Source organism: Canis aureus, chromosome 38 (genome assembly GCF_053574225.1).
Source record: "Canis aureus isolate CA01 chromosome 38, VMU_Caureus_v.1.0, whole genome shotgun sequence".
NCBI lineage: Eukaryota > Metazoa > Chordata > Mammalia > Carnivora > Canidae > Canis > Canis aureus.
This window is the reverse complement of record NC_135648.1, coordinates 11131850-11157515: the sequence shown is the minus strand read 5'-3', so window position 1 is coordinate 11157515 and position 25666 is coordinate 11131850. Positions and strand designations below refer to the sequence as shown.

Here is a 25666-nt window from a genome sequence, read left to right as displayed (position 1 = left end):
CAAGGCAAGAAAACAGACCAGAACTGGATGATGTTAAAGATCAAGAACTAGGCACTATATAATACCTGAGAAACAAAGAAAAGGATTGGAATGGAGGACTTGGTTCCAGTGATTATTCCGATGGAAGCAGTAAAACATTTTAATTATAATTTTTATTACGGCACACAACTTGATTGTGCTCATTCTTCAAAATAGCAAAGAATGCTGCAGTTTTCAAAATAACTCACACTTCCAATAGCATTTGGTAACCAGGAATGAAGACTATTTTATAAAGAGAATTTATTTATATTTATTAGCAACATGACAACAGAGTGAAGAAACTTCCAGATTTCATTAATTTTATCATAGCAAAGGAAAAACAAATTTGAAAATGTTTAAGTTGTAAATGTTAATAGGATTAAATGAATTAAAAAATATATATATAACTTAGAAAAGCATCTGGCATATAGTAAGCATCATTGTGAGTCATTACTAACATTCTCCTTGCTAGGTTCCAGATTTCTGAAGCATCACAAACCCAATTGACAATATATGAAACCAGGCCAATTCTAGTGGTAAGTAACCAGAAAAGCAAGGACAAATATTTTAAATAGATAAAAAGTATAAGCGGTCAAATCTGGTAGTATTAAAATACTAAGATTGAACATGTTTATGCATTTTTTCCTAAAGGATTTTAAAAGCTAAAAATGGAGAACAGAATAAGTATTCAAATACTTGTTGAATGAATAAATGAATACATTATAATATATTCTGTACTGTTAAATATGTATATATTCCACTTTTAATAAAGTGTAATGCAATAAGACTAAATATCAATATTAATACTGATACTACTTTCAGTGGGCCAGAATGAAAAACTATTAGATTCAAATGTTCAAATATCAATTACAGATATTAAATTTATATATAAAGTATAAAGTGAATAATGACATCAAAATAAGAGAATTTTAAATCAAACAAGAGACACTATTAAAATGTCTTTTGTAGATGAAATGTTTATTACAATTCTACTAAGCAGTACTTATGATACAAAATCTACTTTATCTCAAAACAAATTCTAAGAAAAAAGTATTAATTTCCAGCATGAAATCTGGATCTCAAGCTGACTTTGAGATAAAATAAAAACTATATTGTTAACATACATGGTAATAAATTAGAATATATGTGATATAGTATATATTTAAAATATAAGAGGATTCTAAATATCAATTCTTCTTGGATTCTGCAAAGTATCCAAAAATGCGCTAAGGATACAAACAAATACCAGTTCACAAAGATTATAATGAAGCACTTACGTATCAAATTGCACTGAAAAATACTAGATAATTAATTAGCACATGGTCAGATTACAGCTGAGGACACACACCGTGTGTATTTTTCAAAATCATTTTAGATTTGTTTTCTATTACAAAATTTCTTAGACTAGTCTAAGAGAAAAGTTTATGTAGTTCCCTTATTTAAACCAAATCCATTTAGAATGGCCCCTTCTGTTGTAAAAGGTTGTAAATCAGACTACATATTCCCAGTCTAGTATCCTAAGAAACAATAAAACAAAGGTTGAGCAAGACATACAGAGTAAATCATTATAGTATCATTATCGATATGCCACTCAGGAAATCTGGTCTGGTCTTTCATGATATACTTCATAGAAAGAGAAAATATATACAATATCCCCTTCTCTTACACAACGGAATGACTCAGGATTCTAAACAGATATAAATTATTTGGAGGGCTATTTCGTTGTTGGATATAACAGTATGCTTACTTGTACAGCATGACAATTTAAGGGGTTGATGTTCACATTTTTTTTTGGATATTTAACTTGAGAAACATGTATGAATAAACAGTCCCTTAAATCAGATTTGTTTTCTTTGACAGAATAACCATCACCATTACCACTATACTTGTTCTCATTTCATCTATACAAAAAACTGGACTGAAATGATGATACGATTTTTAAACAGAACCCTACAACCTTTTTTTTTTTTTTTTTTTTTTTATTTATGATAGTCACAGAGAGAGAGAGAGAGGCAGAGACACAGGCAGAGGGAGAAGCAGGCTCCATGCACCGGGAGCCTGATGTGGGATTCGATCCCGGGTCTCCAGGATCGCGCCCTGGGCCAAAGGCAGGCGCCAAACCGCTGCGCCACCCAGGGATCCCCCTACAACCTTTAAGTACAATTCCTTATGTAATATTCACTTTGGATTTCAGGTACTATATTTTAAATGGAGTCATTTATTTCCTGATCTTTAACAGACCACTCAATTTGAATGCTAGCTTAGAAAAATTAATACCTGTTCTAAGATTATCAGTTTAAAAACTTTTTTTTTTTTTTCAAAAATCTCTTGCCTATAGAAAACACTGATTAATTAGGATGCTCAAGGGCAGGCTATCTTGGCTAACTGAAATGCTATGCTTAAGTCAGGGTAATCGGATTCACTTTATTAAGTACTATATGCCAAAACAGATTCTCTGATGGATCATTATTCTGAGGATTATTCACTCTGAATTGTACCTGATGCAAAAATTCTGGAAATACAGGAGGTTCACCCTATATCTCCTGGAAAATGGTCCCAGAATATTCTTCAGAATTAATTATCACTTGCTTAATTCTACTAAAAAAGGTCAGTATTAGGGGCTGGGTCAGCTGGCCTCCAATAAGCCAGTGTTTTATTCTAACAGAAGTACAGCAATAATTAATTCCTTTCAACATTAAATTATCAGAACTGTGACTGCATTCACCACTCATGTATATGGGCAAAATAATTTTAAAAATCAGGTAACTCTGGATCAAAACCTCCTAAACAGTACAGGTCTTTCTGCAAATGAATGGCCTAATGACTCAAGGTTAGGGAGAGGTATTTAAACAGTTTTTTAATCTGCAATCAGGGTTTGAGGTTTAATGCAGTGGCTGTCAATCTAAAATTCATTCAAAATTATTCTTCTCAGGCCAAATTAGAGATAACATCTGGCTCATATATAAATGAAGTATAAAAGAAACATAAAAGGTTACAATAAAAAGCACTTTAAATATGAAATATAAAGGTATATCATATATAAAATATGAAAAGTCTAAAATATTCTGTATTTTGAACAATAATACAAATGTTTTCTAAATCATGAGATTCTGTGTTTGGTATCTATAATAATGGTAACTATTTTTTTAATATATACTGTGTGACCAAAATGGTTCCCAGCCTATGACGTATATATAATCTCATTTAATCCTGATAACACTTCTGCAAATTAAATACTGTATCGATTAAACAGAAAGAGAAGGTAAAGTTCAATTTATAATTTAAAAGTAAAAAAAAAGAACCAGAGCAGGGATTCACCAAGTTCAGACTTCAAAACCTCTAACTTTTCTGTAATACCACTTTTTCCTCAACAAAAATAAAGAGTCGATTCTCATTACTATTTGTGGGTTCCACATCTGCAAATTTGCCTACTCACTAACATTTATTTGAACCCCCAAATCAATTTTTTTCAATTTTATTTTTAAGTCATCTCTCCACCCAACATGGGGCTTGAACCCTGAGATTAAGAGTTGCAGGCCCCAATGACTGAGCCAGCCAGGCACCACATTGTCAAATCAGTTCTTGTAGCACTTTTATGGTCATTCAGGAGCAGTGAAAAATTTGTCACCTAGTGCACGTGTGCATTCTCAACAGAGGTCACATAAGAAAACAGTATGCATTCCTGTTTCAGCTCTAATACTATAAACAAGTGTCCTTTTTGTGATTTATTCAGTGCCACATTTTTAAGTTTTGTGTTTTTCGTCAGCAATTCATTGTTTTAAATAAACCCCAATACAGTGCTGATGTGTTGACAAGGGTTCCTAAGTATAAAGAAGGCCATGATGTGCCTTATGGAGAAATACTTGTGTTAGAGCAGCCTTGCTTGGGCATGGGATATAGTGATGTTGGTCAAGAGTTTAATGTCAATGAATTAACAATATATATTAAGGTGTTTTTAGACACAAAGATAGCTAAAACAATGAATCATGTATTGATTGGCTGATAAAAATGTTGTGACCAGAGGCTCACAGGAACCTAACCTGGTATTTCCCTTAGGAGCAATGGCTAGGTACTTGCTAATTAGTGTCCAGGGGCAACTTTATAGAACGTAAGTACAGTGAATGATGAGAAATCCAATTGAAAACTTTTCCCCTAAGAATGTATCTATTAATATTTCAGTAAAAGATTCTCCTGTCATTTCCTTCAAAGTCATCATTATATCTGTGTAGTCACTACTCATCTGTATAAGATAAAGAAACCTTTTGTTGCCATTCCATTTTATGGGTTTTAGCTATGTGTTGACTTTTCTCAGAAAACTAATCTCTCTTAAAAGGAATCTAGACTTCTGGTGTGAAAGTCTAAGGAATTAAATTTCATTCTTATGTCATGGGTACTGTTTAAAATGACTGTTTTGTGACATTATAATTTTTAAGACTAGGTTGTTACATACAATATGGACGGTATGAGCAGCAGCAGCAGCAACAACAACAACAACAACAACAAAACCTAGCAGAGGAATTTAAAAATATCAGCACAAATTGGAACTCTTACCTTTCTTGTCCAAGTCAGATATTTTATTGAAAAAAAAAAAAATTACAGTACTTAAAAATCCAAACAAGGACAATTCAGGACTGAAAGAAAGAAAACCTGAAGGAGCCCATTGTCTTCAGTAAAATTTGAATACAAAAAATGTAGACCAGGAAAACAGTTTATGGCCTAATGCACTAGTTCCATGATAAACACACATATATAGTATATCTCCATCAAGTGAAACTTAATCACCTTTTTACAATTTAGAGAGGGAAGGCAGCTTTTACTATGGTTAAGCCATGTATCATCAATACCATGAAGCTAGCCTATCAGATGTAATAGCTTCTATAAAATACCACAGTGAGATTGCAATAAGCCTAGAAAATGGGCTACAAATCCCAGCTATGCTCAAGCAAGCAGTGAACCAAAAATAAAAATAGGTAAAACTGAACCAAGAACTAGATAGCATTCATCTAGATTCATGATTGATAAGGCAAAGTTCATAGGCCAAGGTTTTAAAGTGACTTATTCAGATCTAAAAGACAGTCATTATACAAAATAAAATAAAAGCATTTATGTAATTCAGGAAAAAAAAGCATGAATTTTTACTCCAAAGGACATAGCACAAATAAGCTTACTTACAATGACCAAATACCACATTATTGTACCTCTAAAATATCACTTTAAATATGCAAAGGTAAAGATACTCAAAGTTGCACTTTATCATATTTAATCTCTCCAGTTTAGACAAGCAATCTAAAAGATGTCATACACTCTCTGCTTAACACATTTTCTGAAATCTTTCAGACTGTAATACCTTTGGGTAAAAGAAATGTCAACTTTAAGTTTCTTTTCCAATCATAATATTTATGTTAGCCATTAAATGCTGAATTAACAATTAATCCATACAACAGTATAAAAATACATGTATTAAATCACAGTTTTCATCAATTATTGGAATTTAATAAAAATATTAGTCATTTTAACATACCATTTTGAAGAATTCAAATGGCCTGAACGTTGTATACTGTCTAAATTATAGCATCAGTAGAAATGTTACATTTTCCCCTCTGTTTATGAAAATGAGCTCATGCAAGTATTTCTGACACTCACGGCGACACATACGGTCTGCCAAAGGTGTGCAAGCAATGCTCACTTTTAAACATGACATAGGATTCAAAGGCATACAGTATTAGTTGAAATACCAGCTTTCACATGATTTCCATAAACTCTAAGCCAAAATGATAATTTTGAGTGGTTTCAGGTATCAAACAAAGCAGATAATTTAAAAAGTAATAGTAAATGATTCTACTAGCACAGACTCGTTACCACTGTGGTTAGCTTAAAACTAGGATGATTTTTTTTTTGTAGTACAATGAACACTATACTATAAAATACAATGGGTTTGTAATACAGAGCAGATTATTCAAGTAGAAAGCAAACTGAACAAAACAGAAATTCTAGTAAAGATTATCAACCTTACCTACTACTCATCTTAGCCCTTGTTAAAATACCCTGAGTAAAATGCAAATACTTTAAATAATGCTGGTTATATAAGACTTCTCTAAAAATGAGCCATAAATGTCAATGCATCATGTTTATTTACAACAGTCAGATATGTAAAAATTAGTTCTTAACCAATCACAATATAAACATTAAGGAATACTTATGTGAGATCTGGAAGTTTTCCATTTTTCTAGCTTTTGTTAGCATTTTGGCAAAGCAAGTAATACATAAATGGATTCAATGTAAAAAAAAATCATAAAAGAGAAAAATATATAAAATTTACAGTAGTTCTACCCACCCTGGGCCAACCTAGATCCCTAGAAAGCCTCCCCAACCAGGTTCACTTCTGACTAAAGGAAGAATACCAGTCCTCCAGCAAAAACAGCCCCATCTTTTCATCAAAGAGGCTCTCACTTCAATGATATTCCTCCAGGGGAAGAGGACAGGAGCCAGGTTCCCTCGAATGTCATTCCCCAGATGTTCAAAACGTAACTAATTTATTAGCATTAGAAGATTTGGTTTATAGGGGAATCTCACTGGTCCAGTTTGTAGCCTACAAAAAAATGGATTATTTTTAAGTATAACATTAGAATATGAATAAAAGATGAGGATGTGGCTTTTTATTCCATAGAAATGGATACATTTCCAAACATGACAATTAAACAAAAAAGCATGCCTACCATTGAAGTTGTGGTCCCTCCTGATTTTTTAATGGTCTTAGAAGGCATTCCATGCAGGCGACTGAGTCTAGCTTGAAAACCTGGAAAATCAAAGTCTTCAATTTAGGAGATTCTATGATCATTGTTCCTTTTGAAACGGAATTCAGAATGAGTAGGAGGTAGGAAACATCTTGAAACTATCTGAAGCAATGCCTAGTAGGGTTCTAATGAGCTTAGTGCACAACTACTGATTATTTAAGAATTAGGATATTATTCAGGGCTTTTCTTTACTCCTGATTTACCTTTCTAACATTTCAACATTGTCATAATGGTCTTAGCAAGAAGGCAAGTCAACTTCTCCAATAATTAGAATGCATGATAAATGTAGTAGCTGAATTACTGTTCAACATGTTTCTTAACAGCATCTTATATTTAGACGCTTTCATTGCCATTTCAGCCTATCCTCTTTAATGATTATTCCTAGAGTCACCATAAGCCCACCATATTCAGCAGTCAGCAGGTGCTACTGACCTCTTCTTCCTGGATGCGACATAAGAGGGAAAGAACCAGTTAAGATACTTTCAAAGACAGGATCTGGTAAATTTTTGTCTAGCTCAGTAGGATCTTCCTTTTCCCACCAGGGCACAACTCCAGTGATGCCACAGGCTCCCCCTGATTCCTTCTCGTAAAACCAGTCACTCTGCTCATCATCACCTGTGTAAATACAAGAAATCCCCCAAAGATTCAGTTTTATTGTCCAAATACACAGAGTTATCAGATTTAGAGTTAAGAAATATAAGAGAACAAATAAATTTGAATTTCAGAGAAACGAATTTTAATATCAATAAATAGTATCCACACAAAATTTTTAGTATGTCTAGATACTACATGGACATACTTATACGTGGACATACTTATACTAAAGGAATCATTTGTTATTTAATTAAAAGTCACATTTAACTGGGGATCCTGTATTTTATCTGGTAATCATTTATATAATCTATACAGAAAACTTATTCTACATCATGACTTCACTAAAATGTTTTTTAACACTACAACAAGAACTGCCACCACGACAAAAACACAAGCTTTTCTGTTTTAGAACCAATTAAAAAATGTGAAGAAAAATAAATGTGGCTAATTCTAGGGCAAAAATTGTAGAGAATTCCAGTTAAGTTACTACCCTTTCCAAATTAAAGAAAAACAAGCCTTAATCTCCTATGGAGAATTAAAAGTATAAAACTGTAGAACCTGTTATCTGCAGCTGATAATGGCATATAATTAGCTTAATTTCATGATTTGTATGGAGTGTAAAAGGGGAAACAATCATGAACAGATGTGACTAAATGAAATTAATCTGATTAAGTTCATTAAGAAATAGTTGTGAAAAACTTGATTTTAAATGAAAAGTGACAATACCACAGAATTTACAAAGAAACTACACTGGAATACAACAAGCAAGATGTTTTTAAAACAGAACACAATCCATAGTAAGTCTGACTTTTGGGAACATCCATGAGTGTAACCATGGAGAAATGATCCATTTAAAATTCAGTTCAAAATGTACTGGTGAGTGGACAGTATTTTGTTTTTAAAACCAAAAACATGAATCAACAGATTTTTGTTTTCACAATAGGAATAAGGAGGCAAAAATACAGAAGACAGATGGCTTTTAAAAATAAGTGACAAACGCATTTTGAGTATGATCCTTGATTCATTAAAGTCTCCGTGATTCTTTGAAAAACTACTAATTCTGGTTTTTAAGAGGGTCATCACAACTACCATAAAGTCTTTCCCTTTACCGAAAGAGATTTCTGACTTCTAAAATATCTTACTACAAATATTTTTAAAAGCAAACTAGAAAAAAAACAAAGCTTCAACCAAAAATGACTTTACAGGAAACAGCCATACTTCAAATTATGAGTGAAAAGTTTAAAGCATTTGGAAAACCAAAGCCACCAGTTTATTTCAATTGAGGATTTAATTAAAATTAATTTTTAAAAATGACCACATTTCAAAGCACGTAAGTATTACTTCTTTTACTGAGAATTATATTAAAATTTCCCAGAACAGGTACAGGTACAAGAAAAGAAAAGGAGTCACTTGAAGCTAATTATCCTAGATGTTAATTCCAGTGGAGACAATGTTATTATGGAGAAATGAGGTTATTATTTTTTTATGTGATATACAACTTTGTTCTTAATAGGGAAATCACATAGCTAGCTACAGATTACGAACTTGAGCTCTGAAGTCAGACCAATTAGAATTGCAGTGTTCTGCAACACTGGGGAAGGTATCTCGACTCTCTGAGCCTAGGTTTCACCAAACGCCCCCAAAAAAGACTCTCCTGGAGAAAAGCGTAAAGTAAATTGAATTACAAAAATGCACTTAGAAATGTAAAATATAATAAGCTCATAATAAATGGTAGCATATTATTCTATACCTTTCAGAGCTTTTCAAAGAGGGACAGATTTGTCTAAAAGTTATTTTTCAAAAGTTTTTTTTCATTTCATTTCATTACCAAGTACAACATTTCTAATAACTTTGAGTAGACACGTGTATTTAAATGAGAATTTCAGTATATTATCAAGGTATCAAAGCTCACTCTGAGCCTCAGGGTTCTAACATATTTCAGCAGTCTCTTAACTTTAAAAGTCTATGGTCTTTAAAACAGTATGCACCTATTTACCTGGAATATATATGGCTTTATAAGTAAGCAACAATGATAGATCATTTATTTTATTCCTACCACCAGGAGGATAAACAGACTAAGAGAAAAACACATAGGTAGCTACTATTTCCTTCTTTTTTCCTATCATTAGACTATAATTTTTTTAGGCTATTTATAATTTAAAACAAAGTTTTGGTTTCTTTTTTCCCCTTAGAACTTACTGCTTTCTTCTAAATATTCTCAAGAAAGGCAGATAACATTTGCAGGTATGCCTCCTGCCTCCTTCCTCAGGTTTTTCCTATTTTCTTCCCAAATAGGTAGCTTCAAAATAATGCTATGGGAAAGTGTGAAAGGCTTCGGGGAACTTCAAAGATGTAAAAAGATCTAAGAGGTAAGACATGACTGTTTAACAGTTTACAATATTGAACTCATGAAAAGTGTCTAATTACTTACGAACTGGATAGGATGAATAAATGTCACGGCTGAATAAAAATGACAAATGACTTGCAAATCCACCTTTATTAATGCTTACACAGTATTAAACACATGTGGAATCAGGTGGAGACAGAACCGGTGTCTTGTGAACTTGCTGAGACAAAATTGAAAAGACTGATGTACGTAAAGCTTTCTTAAGGAAGATGATCCTTCCTTAATATTATTAGCTCCACATACTAGCTTTTGGAGATAATCAATTACTTTAGGTCATGAAGACAGGGTACCCTGCATAGTATAGAAAATAACCAAACCCCAGTCCACTGAGTAGGTGTATGTAAGGTAAATGGATTGCAGTCCTGAACCTAGGAAATAACTAGTAAAAAGCACAACTTTAAAATGAAGACGTTTTTCCAAAGGAATAAAAGAAATAGCATTTCAGTACCTTGTCTTCCCTCATCATTCGTAAATAAGCCAGCATCAGTGCTGCTGAGACTGCTGGAATCACTGCAATAAAGGAAAAGGAAAAAAAAAAAACAAAAACAAAAACAAAAAAAACAGATCAAAAGAACAATTGATCTCTCAGTCGTAAAATTTTAAAGAGACATGGCAGTTCAGAGATGAAACAAGCCTGATAAAGATCGGAAAGAAAATAAGTTGATTTTTTTTTTTTAATCAAACTGCAAATATTCTGGTTCCATTAACTACAGAGCATATTATTTTTGGCACATAAAACCACAGGAATCTAATGGGACCCTGACAGTAAGCCAGATGTGACTGCGACGAGGTGCTGACACAATTGATGCATTTTATTATCTGCTTTCATTGAATGCTCACTGCTCCTTTCTTATGTCATGCAATTCAGCCTGAGTGCGGAACACCACTCTCAATAAAATGGGCAAAGTCTCAATCAAAGGCAGGCTCAGCCTTTCTTCAGCACATGAAATGCAAGGGCCCAGGATGAAATTACTTCTCATGACCACATTTGCAAATATTCTGGAAAAAGACATTACTTAAGAATTCATAACAACTCTATTACTTGGCAAGGAAGAAAAAAGTTTACAATGGTAACAACCCATTAAATCAACGTTAAAATCTCTCTGAGTAATCACCGAGCAAAATATGGAATACTGCCAATATTAAGGAGGAGGTCTAAAAAATAACAGGTTCTCCATACTTCCAAAGAAGTTCGAGTATGATACAAAGTCAAATTTCATATACAAATTAAACAGTAGATATTCAACTGACATAAACTGTCAGTACTAGTTCTAAGAGAAGCAATACTTAATCTAGTTAGTTAAAAGATGCAAAAACAAGATCATGTAACAAGAGGTTTGGCCTCTAAACAAAATTGATAATGTTCTTTAAAAATTCTCATATACTCTTTTCTTCCTGTAATTCTTAATTTTAACCAATCAGGAAATTGCCCCTGTGAATTTTGTCATACTTTCCCATTAACGTGTACAGCCCTATAACCTGACATACTTAACAAAACTGATCTGTTTTTTTTAAATTAATCTGTTTTAAAAGATTTAAATTGAGAGTTTAGGATTAAAAGTATAGATGAGATCTAAATCCCTGTTATCTGAATATACGATATCATTTCAATTATTTGATTTTTAAAAAATAAAAAGCATAAGGATTTATTAAGTGGTTCATTTTCCCAAAGAACTCTAAGTACCATTTTCTTTAATTTTCTTCATATTAGGAGAATGTATGAAACTCCCTATACTGCACAAGTGTTAATGAAAGAAAGGAATACTTTCTTAGACAATCACACTCATAACTGCTTATTTACAAACATGCACGTTCTCTTAGGCACAGAGATGTCTGAGTATTAAAAAGACTTCGGAAACTTCATTTTTTTTGCTATCTAGCTGGGTAAACTACTATTGACTTTTTTTCTCTTCAGTGACTGATTAGTGCTTTCCTGTCTGCCTGCATCAACACAACCCTAACACAGGGCCTTATCCTACATACCCTGAGTCACAATTCTTTTTCTGAAATCCTTGAGGCAAAATGTATTTGAAATTCACAATTTTTCAAAGTCTGGAAAGATATGTTCTAAAATGCCTAAAAGGGGTCTAGGGTAGTGTGCCAGTATCAAACCTATTAATATGGTTTTTCAAATAAATGAATGAATATCCACATTAAATCCAGGTCAAGCTAGGTCTGGCCACCAATGAATTAGCTTTTCACAGCTTTCAGAATTCAGATTTACAGAAAAAGGATTGTGAAACTGTGAAACTATGTGCTCTTTTTTTTTTTTTTTTTTTTTTTGGAGGGGGGCGGGATACAATGGTCTTCTAATTTCTGAGTTCAGATTCACTTCTTTTAATATTCTACATACAGCCAAGCTCATCTTTTATAAATATAATTTGCTGGCCAAAAATATTATGATATCCTGGATGGGATCCTGGAAGAGAAAAAGAACATAAAAAAAAAACAAAAAAACAAGGAAATTCTAAACAAGTACTGACTTTTGTTAATAACGTGTCAACATTGGCTTGCTTATTCATTCAGACTAGTACATCACAGTAATGTATGATATTAATAATAGGGGAAACTGGGTACAGATATATGGGAACAGGATATACAGAAAATCTCTGTACTATCTTTACAATTTTCTATAAATCCAAAAGTGTTCTAAAAGAAAAAGTTTATAAAACATACATGTTTATATCTATGCATATATACATATATAAAATAAATAAAATAATAAAGTATTTTCTATTAAAAATCTAAAATTACTTCCCCAAACTTGTTGGATTAAATATAGATTTCAAGGCTCTGTAATGGATGAGACCTACCTAAATTCTTCCCATCTCTATTTCTGGCTTATGTTCTTTCTCCAAGTGGTATCCCAATTTTCTCTTTCCTCTCTCTGCCTGCGTACTTTTTTTTTTCCTTAAGATTTTATTTAAATTTAAATTAGTTAACATATAGCATATTCTTAGTTTTAGGGTTAGAATTTAGTGATTCATCAGTTGCATATAACACCCAGTGCTCATCACATCAAGTGCCCTCCTTAATGTCCATCACCCAATTACCCCAGCCCCCTACCCACTTCACCTCCAGCAACCCTCAGTTTGCAACCCTCCTATATTTAAGAGTCTTAAGGTTTGTTTGCCTCTCTGTCTTTATCTTATTTATTCTTTTTAAAGAGAGAAGGAAATCAAACTTCCCCTTCCAAGAGCAGCTTAGTCCCTAATGATCCTTATCTTCATTTGGCATCTTTTCACGTGTGTTTTAAACAACATGTCTCCTTATTTATATTTCACCTCATTGACATCTAGCTAGTTGCTCCAAGTACATCATGTAGTTGTTAGCATGTTCAATAAATCAGAACAAGAACTTATATATGGAAGCAAGTCTTTTCATTTTTGGCATCTGACAGCCATTATGGCTTATCTCCAAGGACAAGTCTTCCCACATTTTTTTTTTTTTTTAGCATGACTTTTATAGCACAGTATTTGGAGAATATATTCCACAATGGTTGTCAAATTAATGTTTGTACACTAATCCCAATCCTCTGCCCCAATCTGTTCATTTCCTGTATTTTTTATTCTTGACACCAACACACTGAGAGTCCTATTTCTCATTCATCCTCCCAAATACAGTCAACTCTCCATTGATTCCAACTCTTAAAATGGCTCTCCTATTGTTTTCCCTTCTACTATCACTGCCACAATTTGCCCCTCCCTTAAGGATGAACTGGAGGTCGGTCAAAACCAAAAAAAAACCAACATTACTGTGCTATAAAAGTAACTCAAGAAAATGTAAATCTAATTGAGTTTCTTCACTATTAAAAAGTCTTCACTGGCTTCCCTTTATTTATATGATGAAATCCAAACTACCATAGTACACAAGATCTTCAAGACACACTGCCATAGGCTCAACGCCACTTTGTTCTAGTAATAATCAATTATATGCAATTTTCCCAGATATGTTCACTTTGCTTCACAATTCACACCTTTGCATAAGCTGTTCCTCTACCCAGGAATGCCATTTCCCTTCAACATCTGAACAATACTTAAACCTCAGCTCCTTTAGGAAATTCTCCTTTACCAGTACTTTCTGCCCAGCATACTTCATTTTCATCGTTTGCTTATCTGCTATTCTAAACAACCGGGCTGTAGGAAACAGGGTCCGTCTTTAGTAATCATCCCACAGAGGAGGAAACATGCATCTAAGTCCTAGGTAACAATAAAAATAGTTACATAGCTAAGTTTTAAAAGAAAGAAGGGGCACCTAGGTGGTGCGGTCTGTTTAGTGTCTGACTCTTAGTTTCAAAGGTTCAGGTCATGAGCTCAGGGTGGTGAGACTGAGACCTGCTTCGGGCTCCACGCTCAGCATGGGGTTGGCTTGTGATTCTCTCTCTCTCTTTCTCCTTCTGTCATGCACCCCCCCCCCAAAGTGCACTCTCTTTAAAATAAATAAATCTTTAAAAAAAAAAGACTAATAAAAGAAAAATATTAAAAAAATATTCTGGAGTGAAAACATCCTCTTTGAAAATTTGTACCTGGGCTGTTGACTGCTGGGTAGCCTGATCATATCTAATAGATACTCAGATATTTTTTACAATGAAGAGAAATGAGAGTTTCATCTCATTTTTCTTCCAGGGTAGATGTCTGTCAATACAAGGCAGATATCAATAAAAGAAAGGCTTGGAGGATCAATCCAAAAGGCAAGTAATCTGTAAATAATCCAGAAATGAATACTATCTCCATTGCCACATATTCTCCCTCCCAGTGACTGAGCAAAATAATCACTTTCAAGTCAAGCTAGGTGGTCCCCAGTCATATTGGCCCAATTACCATAAAAGTAATTTTCATTCTGGTATAAAAATGCCAACTTTTTTGGAAGAAATGCAGATATCATAAAATTTTCAAAGCTTTCCTGAAACATTTTATTTTGAGCAATTTTTACTTCTTCCAAAAAATTACATAAATAGCAAACCATCACTGATAAAGGGCCCATCCTATAAACTTTTATCAGGTCCTATTCATGTTTCTAATCATATCTATAAGCAAACATATATATATATATATATATATATATATATAACTGTATATATTATTAAATATATACATATAAAATCCATGGTTCATAACCTACATGATTAAAATAATGCCAATCTTACAAATCAAAATCAAATACTCTTTGTCAGCAAGGATTTTTTTTTTCTGGATCATAGTTCTGTGTTTGGTTTTAAGAACATGCCTATAAGGATGAACAAAGTCAACATTTTCTCATTTCTTGCAGTAGCATTAGTTCTGTGTAAAAGAAAAATGATCACTTACCTCTGACGCTGTTAAAATTGTACTTAATAATTATCATTGTGGTATACCTGCTTTCTAGAATAGATAGATTAGACTAGCTGCCAAAGGATCATTGTTTTTCTCATTTGTCTAATGACAAGATCAAGTGTTTCTAGACTATAAATTAGGTTTTACAATTCATAAATGATCAGATTTCTCAGCAATCTAGAGACTTCTTAAAATACCAAGCCATACATATTGAAATGGTATGAACATTTGATTCTCAGGTATCAATATAAACTGATGAATTGTGACCCTAAAAAGCACCAAAGGCTAAAGCTCTATAATTAAACAAATAAATAATTATAAATCCAATTCCAAGAGTTACAAATGTGCTGTTATTCAAAAGCACATTCTTTCCCACTGAAAAACTATTTCCTTTTCTCTTTATAGCTGAATATTAAGTCTTTATAACACAATCAAAAGATGTTGTGTAAATCAAAGAAGCAATTTTGTTTTGTGCTAAACATTGTAAATTATAAGGAAATATAACCATGGTTAAAACAGTAATATCACTATTGCTATATTTTATTATTATAATTTATAATTATGTTAAAATAGAATTAATTAAAATACAAAACACATTCAAGCACAAACAATGGAGACACATATTTTTATACTTAGAGAATATAAAAGTCACCTTTCACTCATGAGTTCATCTGAGACTTTTTGCTCTTCATAGTCCATTTTGTCCTTACTGGTCTGGCTTACTTCCTCACTTTCTAAAACTACTCCTTCATCTTGGATTTTTGGCCCTTGTCTAATTATTTTCAATTTCCTTTTTTTGACTTTGTTCTTGGTAAACTCTTGATATTGGTAAGCTCTGTCATTGTCCATGTCCTGGTCTCTACAACCTTCAAGGGGCTGGGTCATTGTCCGTTTGTTACAGATGTCCTGTGGGAGGTCCACTGCCATGCGTTTGACCTTTCTCCTTCTGCGCAGAGTTCTGTTCCCAAGGTTGTCCACGGCAAAATCTGATTCGTGCCATAGAGGTCTTTTTCCTCGTACATTATTATTTAAGTTTGATGATGGCCTGCGTTTAGCCACTAACATTTGGTCATCAGAGTCACTATGATCTTTTTTATTATTATTGTGATTCTCTCTATAGTCCTTGCTTGGTTCTTCTAAACTAGAATCAGAGCCTTCACTTAAGCAGTGGCCAGGCTCCCATGGGTGATGAACATTATACGACCTTCGTTTTCTCCCTCTCCTTTTCCTTGCTTGGCGTTTCAGAGGACAAGACATACTTCGAGAATGATCGCCTGTTTCAGCAAATCCACCTCGAGCTTGCTCTGAGCTCTCTTCCAACGCGGAGACAAGATCATGAACCAGTTCTTCCATGGTTCGACTGAAATGCCTACATTTTAAAGAAAGAAAAAAAAATTAAAGAAAATAACTGTATTAACCCAGTTTATTACAGCAGATAATTCATGCTAAGTCTAAAATTAAGTTATTATAAAGCATGTTTAAAAGTGATTTTTCTATTCAAGATATTATAGTATCAAATATTTTGACTCATTTTTAAGTTCCTTTTTCTTGTATAAGTTCTTTTATTAAACATAGGAATTACTTCAAGGTACAGTAACTATATTAGCAATGAAATATCCCAGTAATTTCATATTTTTACTGTGTAATTATGGGAAAGTTGTTTCTGCTTAAGTCACTTTTCATTAGTCTACTCCTGCTCTTGCTCTACAGTTCTCCTAGAACAGATATAGAGAAGACTTTCTCAATCCTTCTTCCAACCATCCCCTCCTCCTAACTGACTTCTAAGTGAAGAAGGAAGCTGTATAATTCTTTACTCACCACATGCTCTACCCAGTCACTACCACAATAGGCAAGAGAGATGGAAAGACTGACAGGTACTTTCAAGATTTGTAATATATGTTTTTTTTTTTTTTTAAAGAGCTTAACCAGATACTAGGCATATAGTTAGGCCACACTAATTTCATAACTCAGTCAAGCAGAAACTATGTTCTTATTCACACTGGAGCCTCACAGGTCTAAAATGGCCCTTCATTTTTCTTACAATTCCTTCTGAGACAGTTTCTTGGCTTTTTTTTTTTTTTTTCTTTTAAAAGAAACAAATAAAAACCTCTGAATTATGTTACCAGTGAGAAAATTATCCACTTGTCAGTTAGGATAAACATTAAGCATTCCTTAGGAACTTTTATAAATCATACTGGCCTTTTCCAAACCCAACTCCCAAAGAGTCTAAATCAGTTGGTGATGGAGAATCCAAAATTCTGATTTTAATTTTAAACCTTATAGGTAATTCAAATATGTATCTTCATTATAAAAATTGTGATTCATCATTTCTGAGTTCTAGAAGCACCTAGGGATCAAAATATTCTGAACTACAGAGGCAGGGGTAGGCACACTTTTCTGTAAAGGGCCAGATAGTAAACATTTTAGGCTTTGCAGTCCATTAGGTCTCTGTCATAACCACTCAACTTTAGCCACTGTAAGGTGAAAATAGCCCTAGGCAAGACATAAATGAATGGATATGGCTATGTTCTAATAAAATTTTATTTACAAAACCAAATGATGGCTGGCCATAGTTTGCTGACCCCTGGTTTATATAGTCTCTACAGTCTATAATATTAGGCATTTGCAAGTTCCCAATAATAACTTTTAACTTTGTCTTTTCATTTTAACAACCTGAAAACACACATACATTGTAATTCAACCAGATTTACTACTTATTAGATGATGTACACATACAGCTTCTAACACAAGTACTTACTATGTGCTGGGCCCATTTTAAAGTGTTTCATATGCATTAGGTCATTTCATTCTCACATAATAAGCGTATAAGGTAGTATATGAGATACACAGTGACAGAGACACTAAGGGCAATTGGCCCAAAATGACACACCTAGGAAATGGTAGAAACAGGTTTCAAATTCCAGCAATCTGATTCTAGAGCCTGAAATCTATAGCCGAGAAGAGCATCCTAGTACTACATAATTCCAATAACCAGTTTGCATTTTTGTTGATGAGTGATGTAACAGAGGTGGTACTATTTTATTTTATTTTTTAAAGATTTTATTTACTTATTCATGAGAAACACAGAGAGAGAGAGAGGCAGAGACACAGGCAGAGGGAGAAGCAGGCTCCATGCAGGAAGCCCGATGAGGGACTGGATCCCGGGACTCCAAGATCATGCTCTGAGCCAAAGGCAGACGCTCAACTGCTGAGCCACCCAGGTGTCCCAGGCGGTACTATTTTAATTGTTCAGACAGATTTAATATACATCTATGTAAGGCCAAGTGACTCAAGTTTGGCATCATATTCTTTTTAACAGAAAAACGAAAAAAGGGAGACCTGAATCAACACACGACACAGGGCAGAAAAAGTGGTGAAGGTGTGATGAATCCGAAGGACCAATGCTGTAGCCGTCAGTAAAACATACACTGTGAGCAATTCACTAAATGGACATACTCTTTCATTTAATGAGTTTGAATTTTCCAGATCTCCTTCGGCATTCTGAATGAATAAAAGCTTACATGAACACACCTCTTTAAATATATATGTTTTATATAAACTCTGGAGAACCACTAAAAGGATCCTATATGTTACTAAGGTTTCAGAACACTGCATATGATTATGAGAAATATGTCACATAGAATTGTAGCCAAAAGAAAGGCTATGATCCTGACTAGATGATCCAAATGGGTGTTTTCACCCTTACCTCTGTTATAACTGCCTTTTTGTTTTTCTTTTATTACATCATTTGTTCATTTTGTTCATTTCCTTTAATACTATTTCTTTGGAAGAAATGTAGTCTGAAAGACCTATTATCTCTGAATATAATATAGTAAGATACAATTCATTGGAAGCCAGTTTAACATGTCTTATAATAAAGATCCCTGTCTAAAAGAAGACTCAGTATCACCTGGTTCTCAAGTAACTTACTTTTTGAAGATTCAGTTTTCTTACCAATGGGTAGGTGACTAGGTCTAAATATTAATATAAAATTAACTCAATGCATGAATACAACCTCCAACTAAATCTGCAGGTTACTTTGGAAGTCATAATCCAGTGCCTTACTTTAAAAAGAAAATGTGGTGTTCCTAACATTAGGTAAAGGTTAGCAATCAGGTTCAACCAATTGAAATGTGTCTTCATATAATTTCATTTAAAAAGAACTGCTGTAACAGACATAGAACTGTCTATTCTATTTAAGAAAATAGAACTGATAATATTACTAAGAATGAGTGCAAAACTTCTTTTACCATCATTAAAATTGTCACCATGATTTTATATTTTCTTGAGAGCTTAAAAAATTTTAACCAGAAGAACCTAATTGATGCCATGATGTCACTCAAGTAGGAATCAGATATGAATATCAACGAATACAATTACTTTAAGAGAGTTTTTGGGGTGCCTGGGTGGCTTAGCTGGTTAATCATCTGACCCTTGATTTTGGCTCAAGTCATGATCTCATGGTTGTGATATTCAGGCCCACGTCTGGCTCCACAGTGGGCACAGAGAGCCTGTTTGAGATTCTCTGTCCTCTTCTTCTACCTCTCCCCTCCCTCTCAAAAAAACAAAAACAAAGACTTCCTAAAAACCCAATAATAATGCAGAAAAAAAATACATTTAACATAAGTGCCATTCAGAGTTCATCAATTTTTTCCCCTTCAGTTTCAACTAACCAGACTACTGCAAGCCAAAATCCCTGTTAATAAGCCAGTAATATTAGTCAGTCAAGCTGCTTCACTTGTATCTCTCAGGGAAAACTGCCATCAACTGCCCTCACAGAAATAAAGTTGTTATAAGAGATCACCACATGACCAATAGCTCATTTATTTTCTTGGCGTTTACACTAAAGACCACTGTATGGAGACACTTTATCTTCAAGATAGTTTATTAAATAAGACCTTTCCTATTGAAGAGGAAACCTGGAAATTCCTAACCTTCTTGTACAAAAACCTGTGTTTATTAAGCATTATTGTTGTAAAGTTTAAATTATGGTAAAATTCAGTGAATTACCACTTAGCTAATTAGAACAACAGTCACATTTATAAAACCATTTCTCTTTATTTGGAATTCAATGGAAATGATACCTTTTGAGAACAGTTTGCATTGAGCACAATGTCTCAGATACCCCGTACCTAATAGTTTTCTTAAAATACTCCAAATGAATAGAATAAAATTATAGTCCCACTATCCATATAAAGTTGGATTTCATAAAAGGAAGTGACCTGAGTAGATAGGCATTTTGGTTTTGTGTAGGTATTACATTGCTTATGATCAACCCAAAACTTGATATGTCAGTTTTGGGTAGGAATTTTTTTTGCCAAATGTTAAGTTTCTTTGTCCTCCTCTGGGCAATATTAAACTTCCAACAAAATGAGTCAATTGCTCTCTCTGGCTTTCTTAACACGGAGCTCTAATTAATTCAGACAAAGGCCTTTCCTAAAGATGCATGTTTGAGAGTGAGGATGGTCAATGAGTGTAGAAAAACTGGCACTGAGTTTAGGGTTTTCTTTCAAATGTTTCTGGTTCAAGAGAGAAGATGCAGGAAGCTGCCTTAGTCCAAACTTACTGTTCCTATGTTCCCAAAGGACTGGGAGTTGACTGATAAACCAAGGACTCTCAAACAGCGGTCAACAAGGTATAGGCAGGCACAGCAGGAGATGAAGCCCAAGGAACCCCACCTCCCAAACTGATCCCCCTAATAACTAACAACTGTCAACAACTATTACTTTTTAAAGACTCTTAGCAATAACCACTATTCGTAGGAGGATAAAATATAGCATAATCTCCTTGCCTAGATACTGATAAAAATAATTACATAGTAAGATGATAGGCATGTGTGTCTACTGAATAAACCCAACAAGTTCATTAGTAAACAAACAAAAATCTTTCTGATAAATAAAAGGTAACTGACTATAGCTGTCAAATACCTAGAAAAGGAAAAAGAAATCAAAGACTCCTTATCACTTAGTACACAGTAAAATTCTCATCTTCATCTCTGTAAAACATGAATTCACTCTTCTACAAAGTTAAGGAACTCCAGCAGTGGAGTGCTAAAATGAAGTTAAATGTTGCCAAATACAACTGCTTAATTGGCTCTTAAAAATTTAAGGATATAATCATTTATGTGTTAGTTTCTATATGATTAAAAACTCAACGTGTACAAAACCAATGTACAAAGAGTACCTAGTCAAGAGCTATGCTGATGAATATATGCTATGACTGATCACAAACTTAAGAAAATAGTCTCAGAATTACGTATCTCAATATTCACGTTAGCTTGCTTAAGACAGGAAGCATTGTTTGGCATAAAGTAAAATCAAAATTAACACGTAACAGTGTAGACCACGACAATGGGTGATTAAACATGCAAAAAGTAAGCCTGAAAGATGCCCCATCAAGGGCTAAATTTCATGACTAATTAATCAAAATATGGTCTGTAAGGATTATTTTAAGTTTGATTAAAATTTCTGCTGCTTATAGGAATTTATAAATTTCCTTCTTTAATGGTAATATATTTGTCAAATAAGTCTTTATCTCAGCCGAGTAACCTATTAAATGATGAAGAGAATTATCTCCTTTTATATATCTTAGGGAAGGTAATCTTAGGAAAAACAATAACTCTAACATTAAATGTTAACATTTAAGCTAGTTTAGAAATTCCTTACCTATTTAAACCATTCATCAGAAGTAACATTATCTCTCTTTTTGAAAGAGGTAGCAGGGAGGAACTTATTATGAAACATGTAAAAGCTAATTACAACTTTACATTAACACTAGGCAATGCATATGGTACAGAATTCTCTAGATGGGGGAAAAGGCTGGGAAGAACCTGTAGAGAACATGAGCTTTAAAGTCAAATCTATGAATCTGGAAGCTAAATTTGACTATATTCATTAGCTAGAGGACCTTATTACTTATCTTCTGATTCTGTTTATTCATCATAAAAAATGGTATACTTTCTACCTTGATGGGATTCTGTGGGATGAGAGTGGTTACTAAAATGTGAGAGCAGTTATTTCATCTTTCAAGAACCTCAATATACAAATAGAGTGGTCAATGAAATATCAAATCATTTTGCTTTTAAGGTAGAACCACATTATGAGTCCTGAGGATATCATAATAAAGGCACAGACCTGATCCTTTCTGTGTTCTTGAACCACTCTGAATCACAAGGAGAGGGGGAATAACAGATATTTGCAAAAATCTTGTATGTGATTTCAAAAAATTCATGTACTCCTTAAAGGTTTTCATAGATCTTAAGAAAAAAAAAACCTAAAAAACGCAAAATTAATGCTGTGTATCTTAGTCTACCTTAGTAACACACAAATAAAAAAATAAACTACAGAAAATCAAGCTTCCAAGTTAAGAGTTCCAAGTTCTCTACCAAACAGAAAAACTCATTTTCCATAATGCTCAACTGACTTGCACTCAACTAGAGGTGCTGATGGTACCTGCTATTTTGTCACTTTTGTTACCACAGGTACACCCAGAAAGCTTTCTTCTTCCTTACTCTAGCACTCTAGCACTTTGGGGGTAAAAAAACAAACAAACAAACAAACAAAACAACAAACAAAAAAAACCATACATGGCTTTAGAAAAAAGTCTAATTCTACTTTCGAAAAAGTGATTTAATAAATCAAGCTCATTTATAATTTAAATTTGAAGAACATTCTTCTGATTTTGACTTCATTTAATGACTTCAAGAATCATTCAAAATTTCTTATATTTCAATCACTTTTGAAATGTAAACTATTGAACAGGAGGTGGCCTAAATGAAATAAAGTCAAAGTCTAAAACAAACACAAATAACTTAGAGTCTAAAAAAAAGAATTCCAATTCTTGTCAACACACATATATTAGAGCATCTGTGGGTGTGCTTCTAATATGTACAAGATGAGTTTCATTCATTGCTCACACATGGGATTTATTGAATATGTAATATTCTGAATCCCTACAATAAGAATGAAGACAACTAAATATTATTATAAGTATCCAGCATAACACTTGACACAAAACAGATGTAAAAAAGAAAAAAAAAAGATCTGTTGGACAAACCAATGAATGAATAGGAAAAATACAACTTCACTAAAAATTTAGACAATCCAGATTTCAAATTTTCTGCCACATTAACAAGCCAGACACACTTCATTTTTTTTTTTAGCTAAGTAAATGTGATGGAAAGAACAAGTTATCAAAGATCATGTAAAGGTTTCCAGCTTGCTGTACAGAAAAATGCTAAGAAGCTCTACTAATATTAATGAGTTATTTGGTCAAAATTACAGTGGCTACTGCTTTGATTCCTCATTGTTGAAACAGAAACTTGATTCAAACATACCTGACAGTATGGAATTGACCTCAAGATAAAAGACAAAAAAAAAAAAAAAAAAAAAAGAAAAGGCAGTAATTTAAATGATGCACTTTTCCACTATGCACTTTTAAGACCTGAAAAAAAATCTAAATACTTAAATAGGAATGAAACTAATGAAACTACAGAAAAAAAAAAAATTCAGAATCAATATAGTTTATTTTTAAGGGCTTTTTTTTTTTTTTTTAAAAAGTAAACCACATAAATTTAAATAAATAGTTTAGTTCAATATATCAATAATTCAGTATTTTCATTATCAAGGACTTAATTGTAAAATTTGTTTAGTTCCACTTTTAAGATCTTAAAAACAAATCAGAAATTGACTTTAAATATAAATCACTAATAAAGTAAAAATAAGTGTTTCTAAATTATAAATGCTTTATCCAATAAATGGATCAAATTTTAAAAGACAGGTTTACATTCTAAGTACCAAATACTTATGCTTTTTGGCCCCTAATTTCAAAGTTGTATGTGAATGATGAGGCAGGAAAAAGAGATGGACACTCTCAGCTGTATTTGATAAAAATATAATATGAACCACTTATGAGAACTTGCCCAAAAATAAATTCATTTCCTGAGACACACAAAACCAGAGGATTTTTATTATTTAATTATATAAAACTTGTCTTCAGGAGGAATAAATTACAAAATAAAGTATCCGTTCTACTTTTCAGCAAATTGTTAAAAGAGAGGTAAATCATTTACTATTTACGCATTTCGTGCCTAAAACCGTGAAAATTTAACCTCGACATTGGAGAAAAAACTGAAGTCAAGATGAGAGGTAAATATAACAGGAATTCTAGGTCGGTTAACAAATCTGGGCATGTTCTTTCAAGTTTAGATATTCCCATGATATTGAATCATATTCAGACAAATAGGACGTATACCAAGAGGGTTAAGAATTGCTTTTAGATATACTGTAATCATGCTGCAAATAAGGTTTTTGGACTAGTTATTTAAACTATACTTGTTCCTGTTCCACCATTTATAAACGCAAAACCGACAGCACCTGTCTCAAAAGATTTACGTGAGTAATGGGTACATAAAAGCTGGCATGGAGTGATGATTCAGTAGTAGTATCCCTAGTGGCACTGAGATTTCATAACTAGGATAAAACATAACACTCATAGTATGATAAATGTCTGATCAATGAGGGAGAAATAAAATTCCATTGAGAAATAACCCAATAATGCGATGGTTGTGCAGATAAACTAGAAAATCAAGGTTCCACTTTTCTGGAAAGTGTTTATTCTGGCAAATCAGGCATGATTTTAAGACTTTCATTCAGAAACACTGACTAAGCTCTAGGCACTATGTTAGGCTCTGATGCCATAGGAAAGAATGAATTCTATGCGGATAATTGAAAATAGGAGAAGTACTTTACGGTAAGTGAAGGATGGTTTCTCTGTATCACAGAGAGGTACCTAACTAGGCTTTAGGTAGGAGGTGAAAGGGAAAGGAACTGGTACTTTTTAATTAACTAGTCATCTATCCTACAAATCAACATCACTACAGCAAGAGCAGACCAAGAGCACACTTTGACTGGCTCCCTTAACAAGGCATTGATTGAATGGTGAAACATGAAGAAAAGTACCCACTAGATTACTGGAGAGGAAATCCTGGGGTCATGGAAATGTCCCAGATCACGTTTTGTGTGGTGAGTACACAGTATATACAATCGTCAAAACTAAAAACACTAAACACCTACGAAGGATGTTATGTGATGCTAAGGACATACGACACCATTAAAAAAATATGGCTTGTTCAAAAAAAAAAAAAAAAAGAAAAAACAAAAAACAAAAAAAGATGCTCCCTGCTTTCTCCCTGGAAAATGAGAGAATTTAAAAGTACGACCAAATGTATCCCCATTATAAAGTGAACTACAGAATGATCTAATCTCATTCACAGCATGTGATATTCTTTTAACTTTTTTTTTTTTAAATTTTGTCTATTTATTCATGAGAGACACACACACACACACACAGAGAGGCAGAGACACAGGCAGAGGGAGAAGCAGGTTCCATGCAGGGAGCCCGATGCGGGACTCGATCCCAGGACCTCGGGGTCACGCCCTGGGCAGAAGGCAGGCGCTCAACTGCTGAGCCACCCAGGCGTCCCTCTTTTAACTTTTAGGTGATGCAAAGAAAACCTTTGAGATCCCAGACTACTGGAATCC

The 25666-nt window shown here is 33.4% G+C and overlaps 1 protein-coding gene and 1 long non-coding RNA gene across 9 annotated transcripts in view; one reads left to right on the top strand and one right to left on the bottom strand.

Moving 5' to 3' along the window:
- Positions 1-25666, bottom strand: part of GPATCH2 (G-patch domain containing 2) — a 170445-nt gene that overhangs the window by 143612 nt on the left and 1167 nt on the right. For 5 of the 6 annotated variants that reach the window (XR_013374084.1, XM_077886674.1, XM_077886672.1 and 2 more), the window contains exons 2-5: positions 15778-16494; positions 10262-10323; positions 7245-7427; positions 6735-6814 (exon numbers count right to left, since the gene is read on the bottom strand). Coding sequence is in view for 5 of the 6 variants with exons in the window: in XM_077886674.1 (XP_077742800.1) it covers positions 6735-6814; positions 7245-7427; positions 10262-10323; positions 15778-16494 (1042 nt within the window). In the remaining variant the exon portion in view is untranslated. Of the gene's footprint in view, positions 1-4570; positions 6608-6734; positions 6815-7244; positions 7428-10261; positions 10324-15777; positions 16495-25666 lie in introns of those variants that run through there. The other variant, XM_077886677.1, reaches the window with a different exon arrangement.
- On the top strand, positions 491-18655 carry LOC144307160 (uncharacterized). Of its 3 annotated transcripts, none has more exons than XR_013374087.1 (5): positions 491-554; positions 9702-9775; positions 16371-16479; positions 16845-16999; positions 18445-18655. It is a non-coding gene; the product is annotated as an uncharacterized LOC144307160 (long non-coding RNA). The 3 variants fall into 3 exon arrangements; XR_013374086.1 differs by lacking the exon at positions 16371-16479 and adding an exon at positions 7198-7310 and having other exon boundaries at positions 535-554; XR_013374085.1 differs by lacking the exon at positions 16371-16479.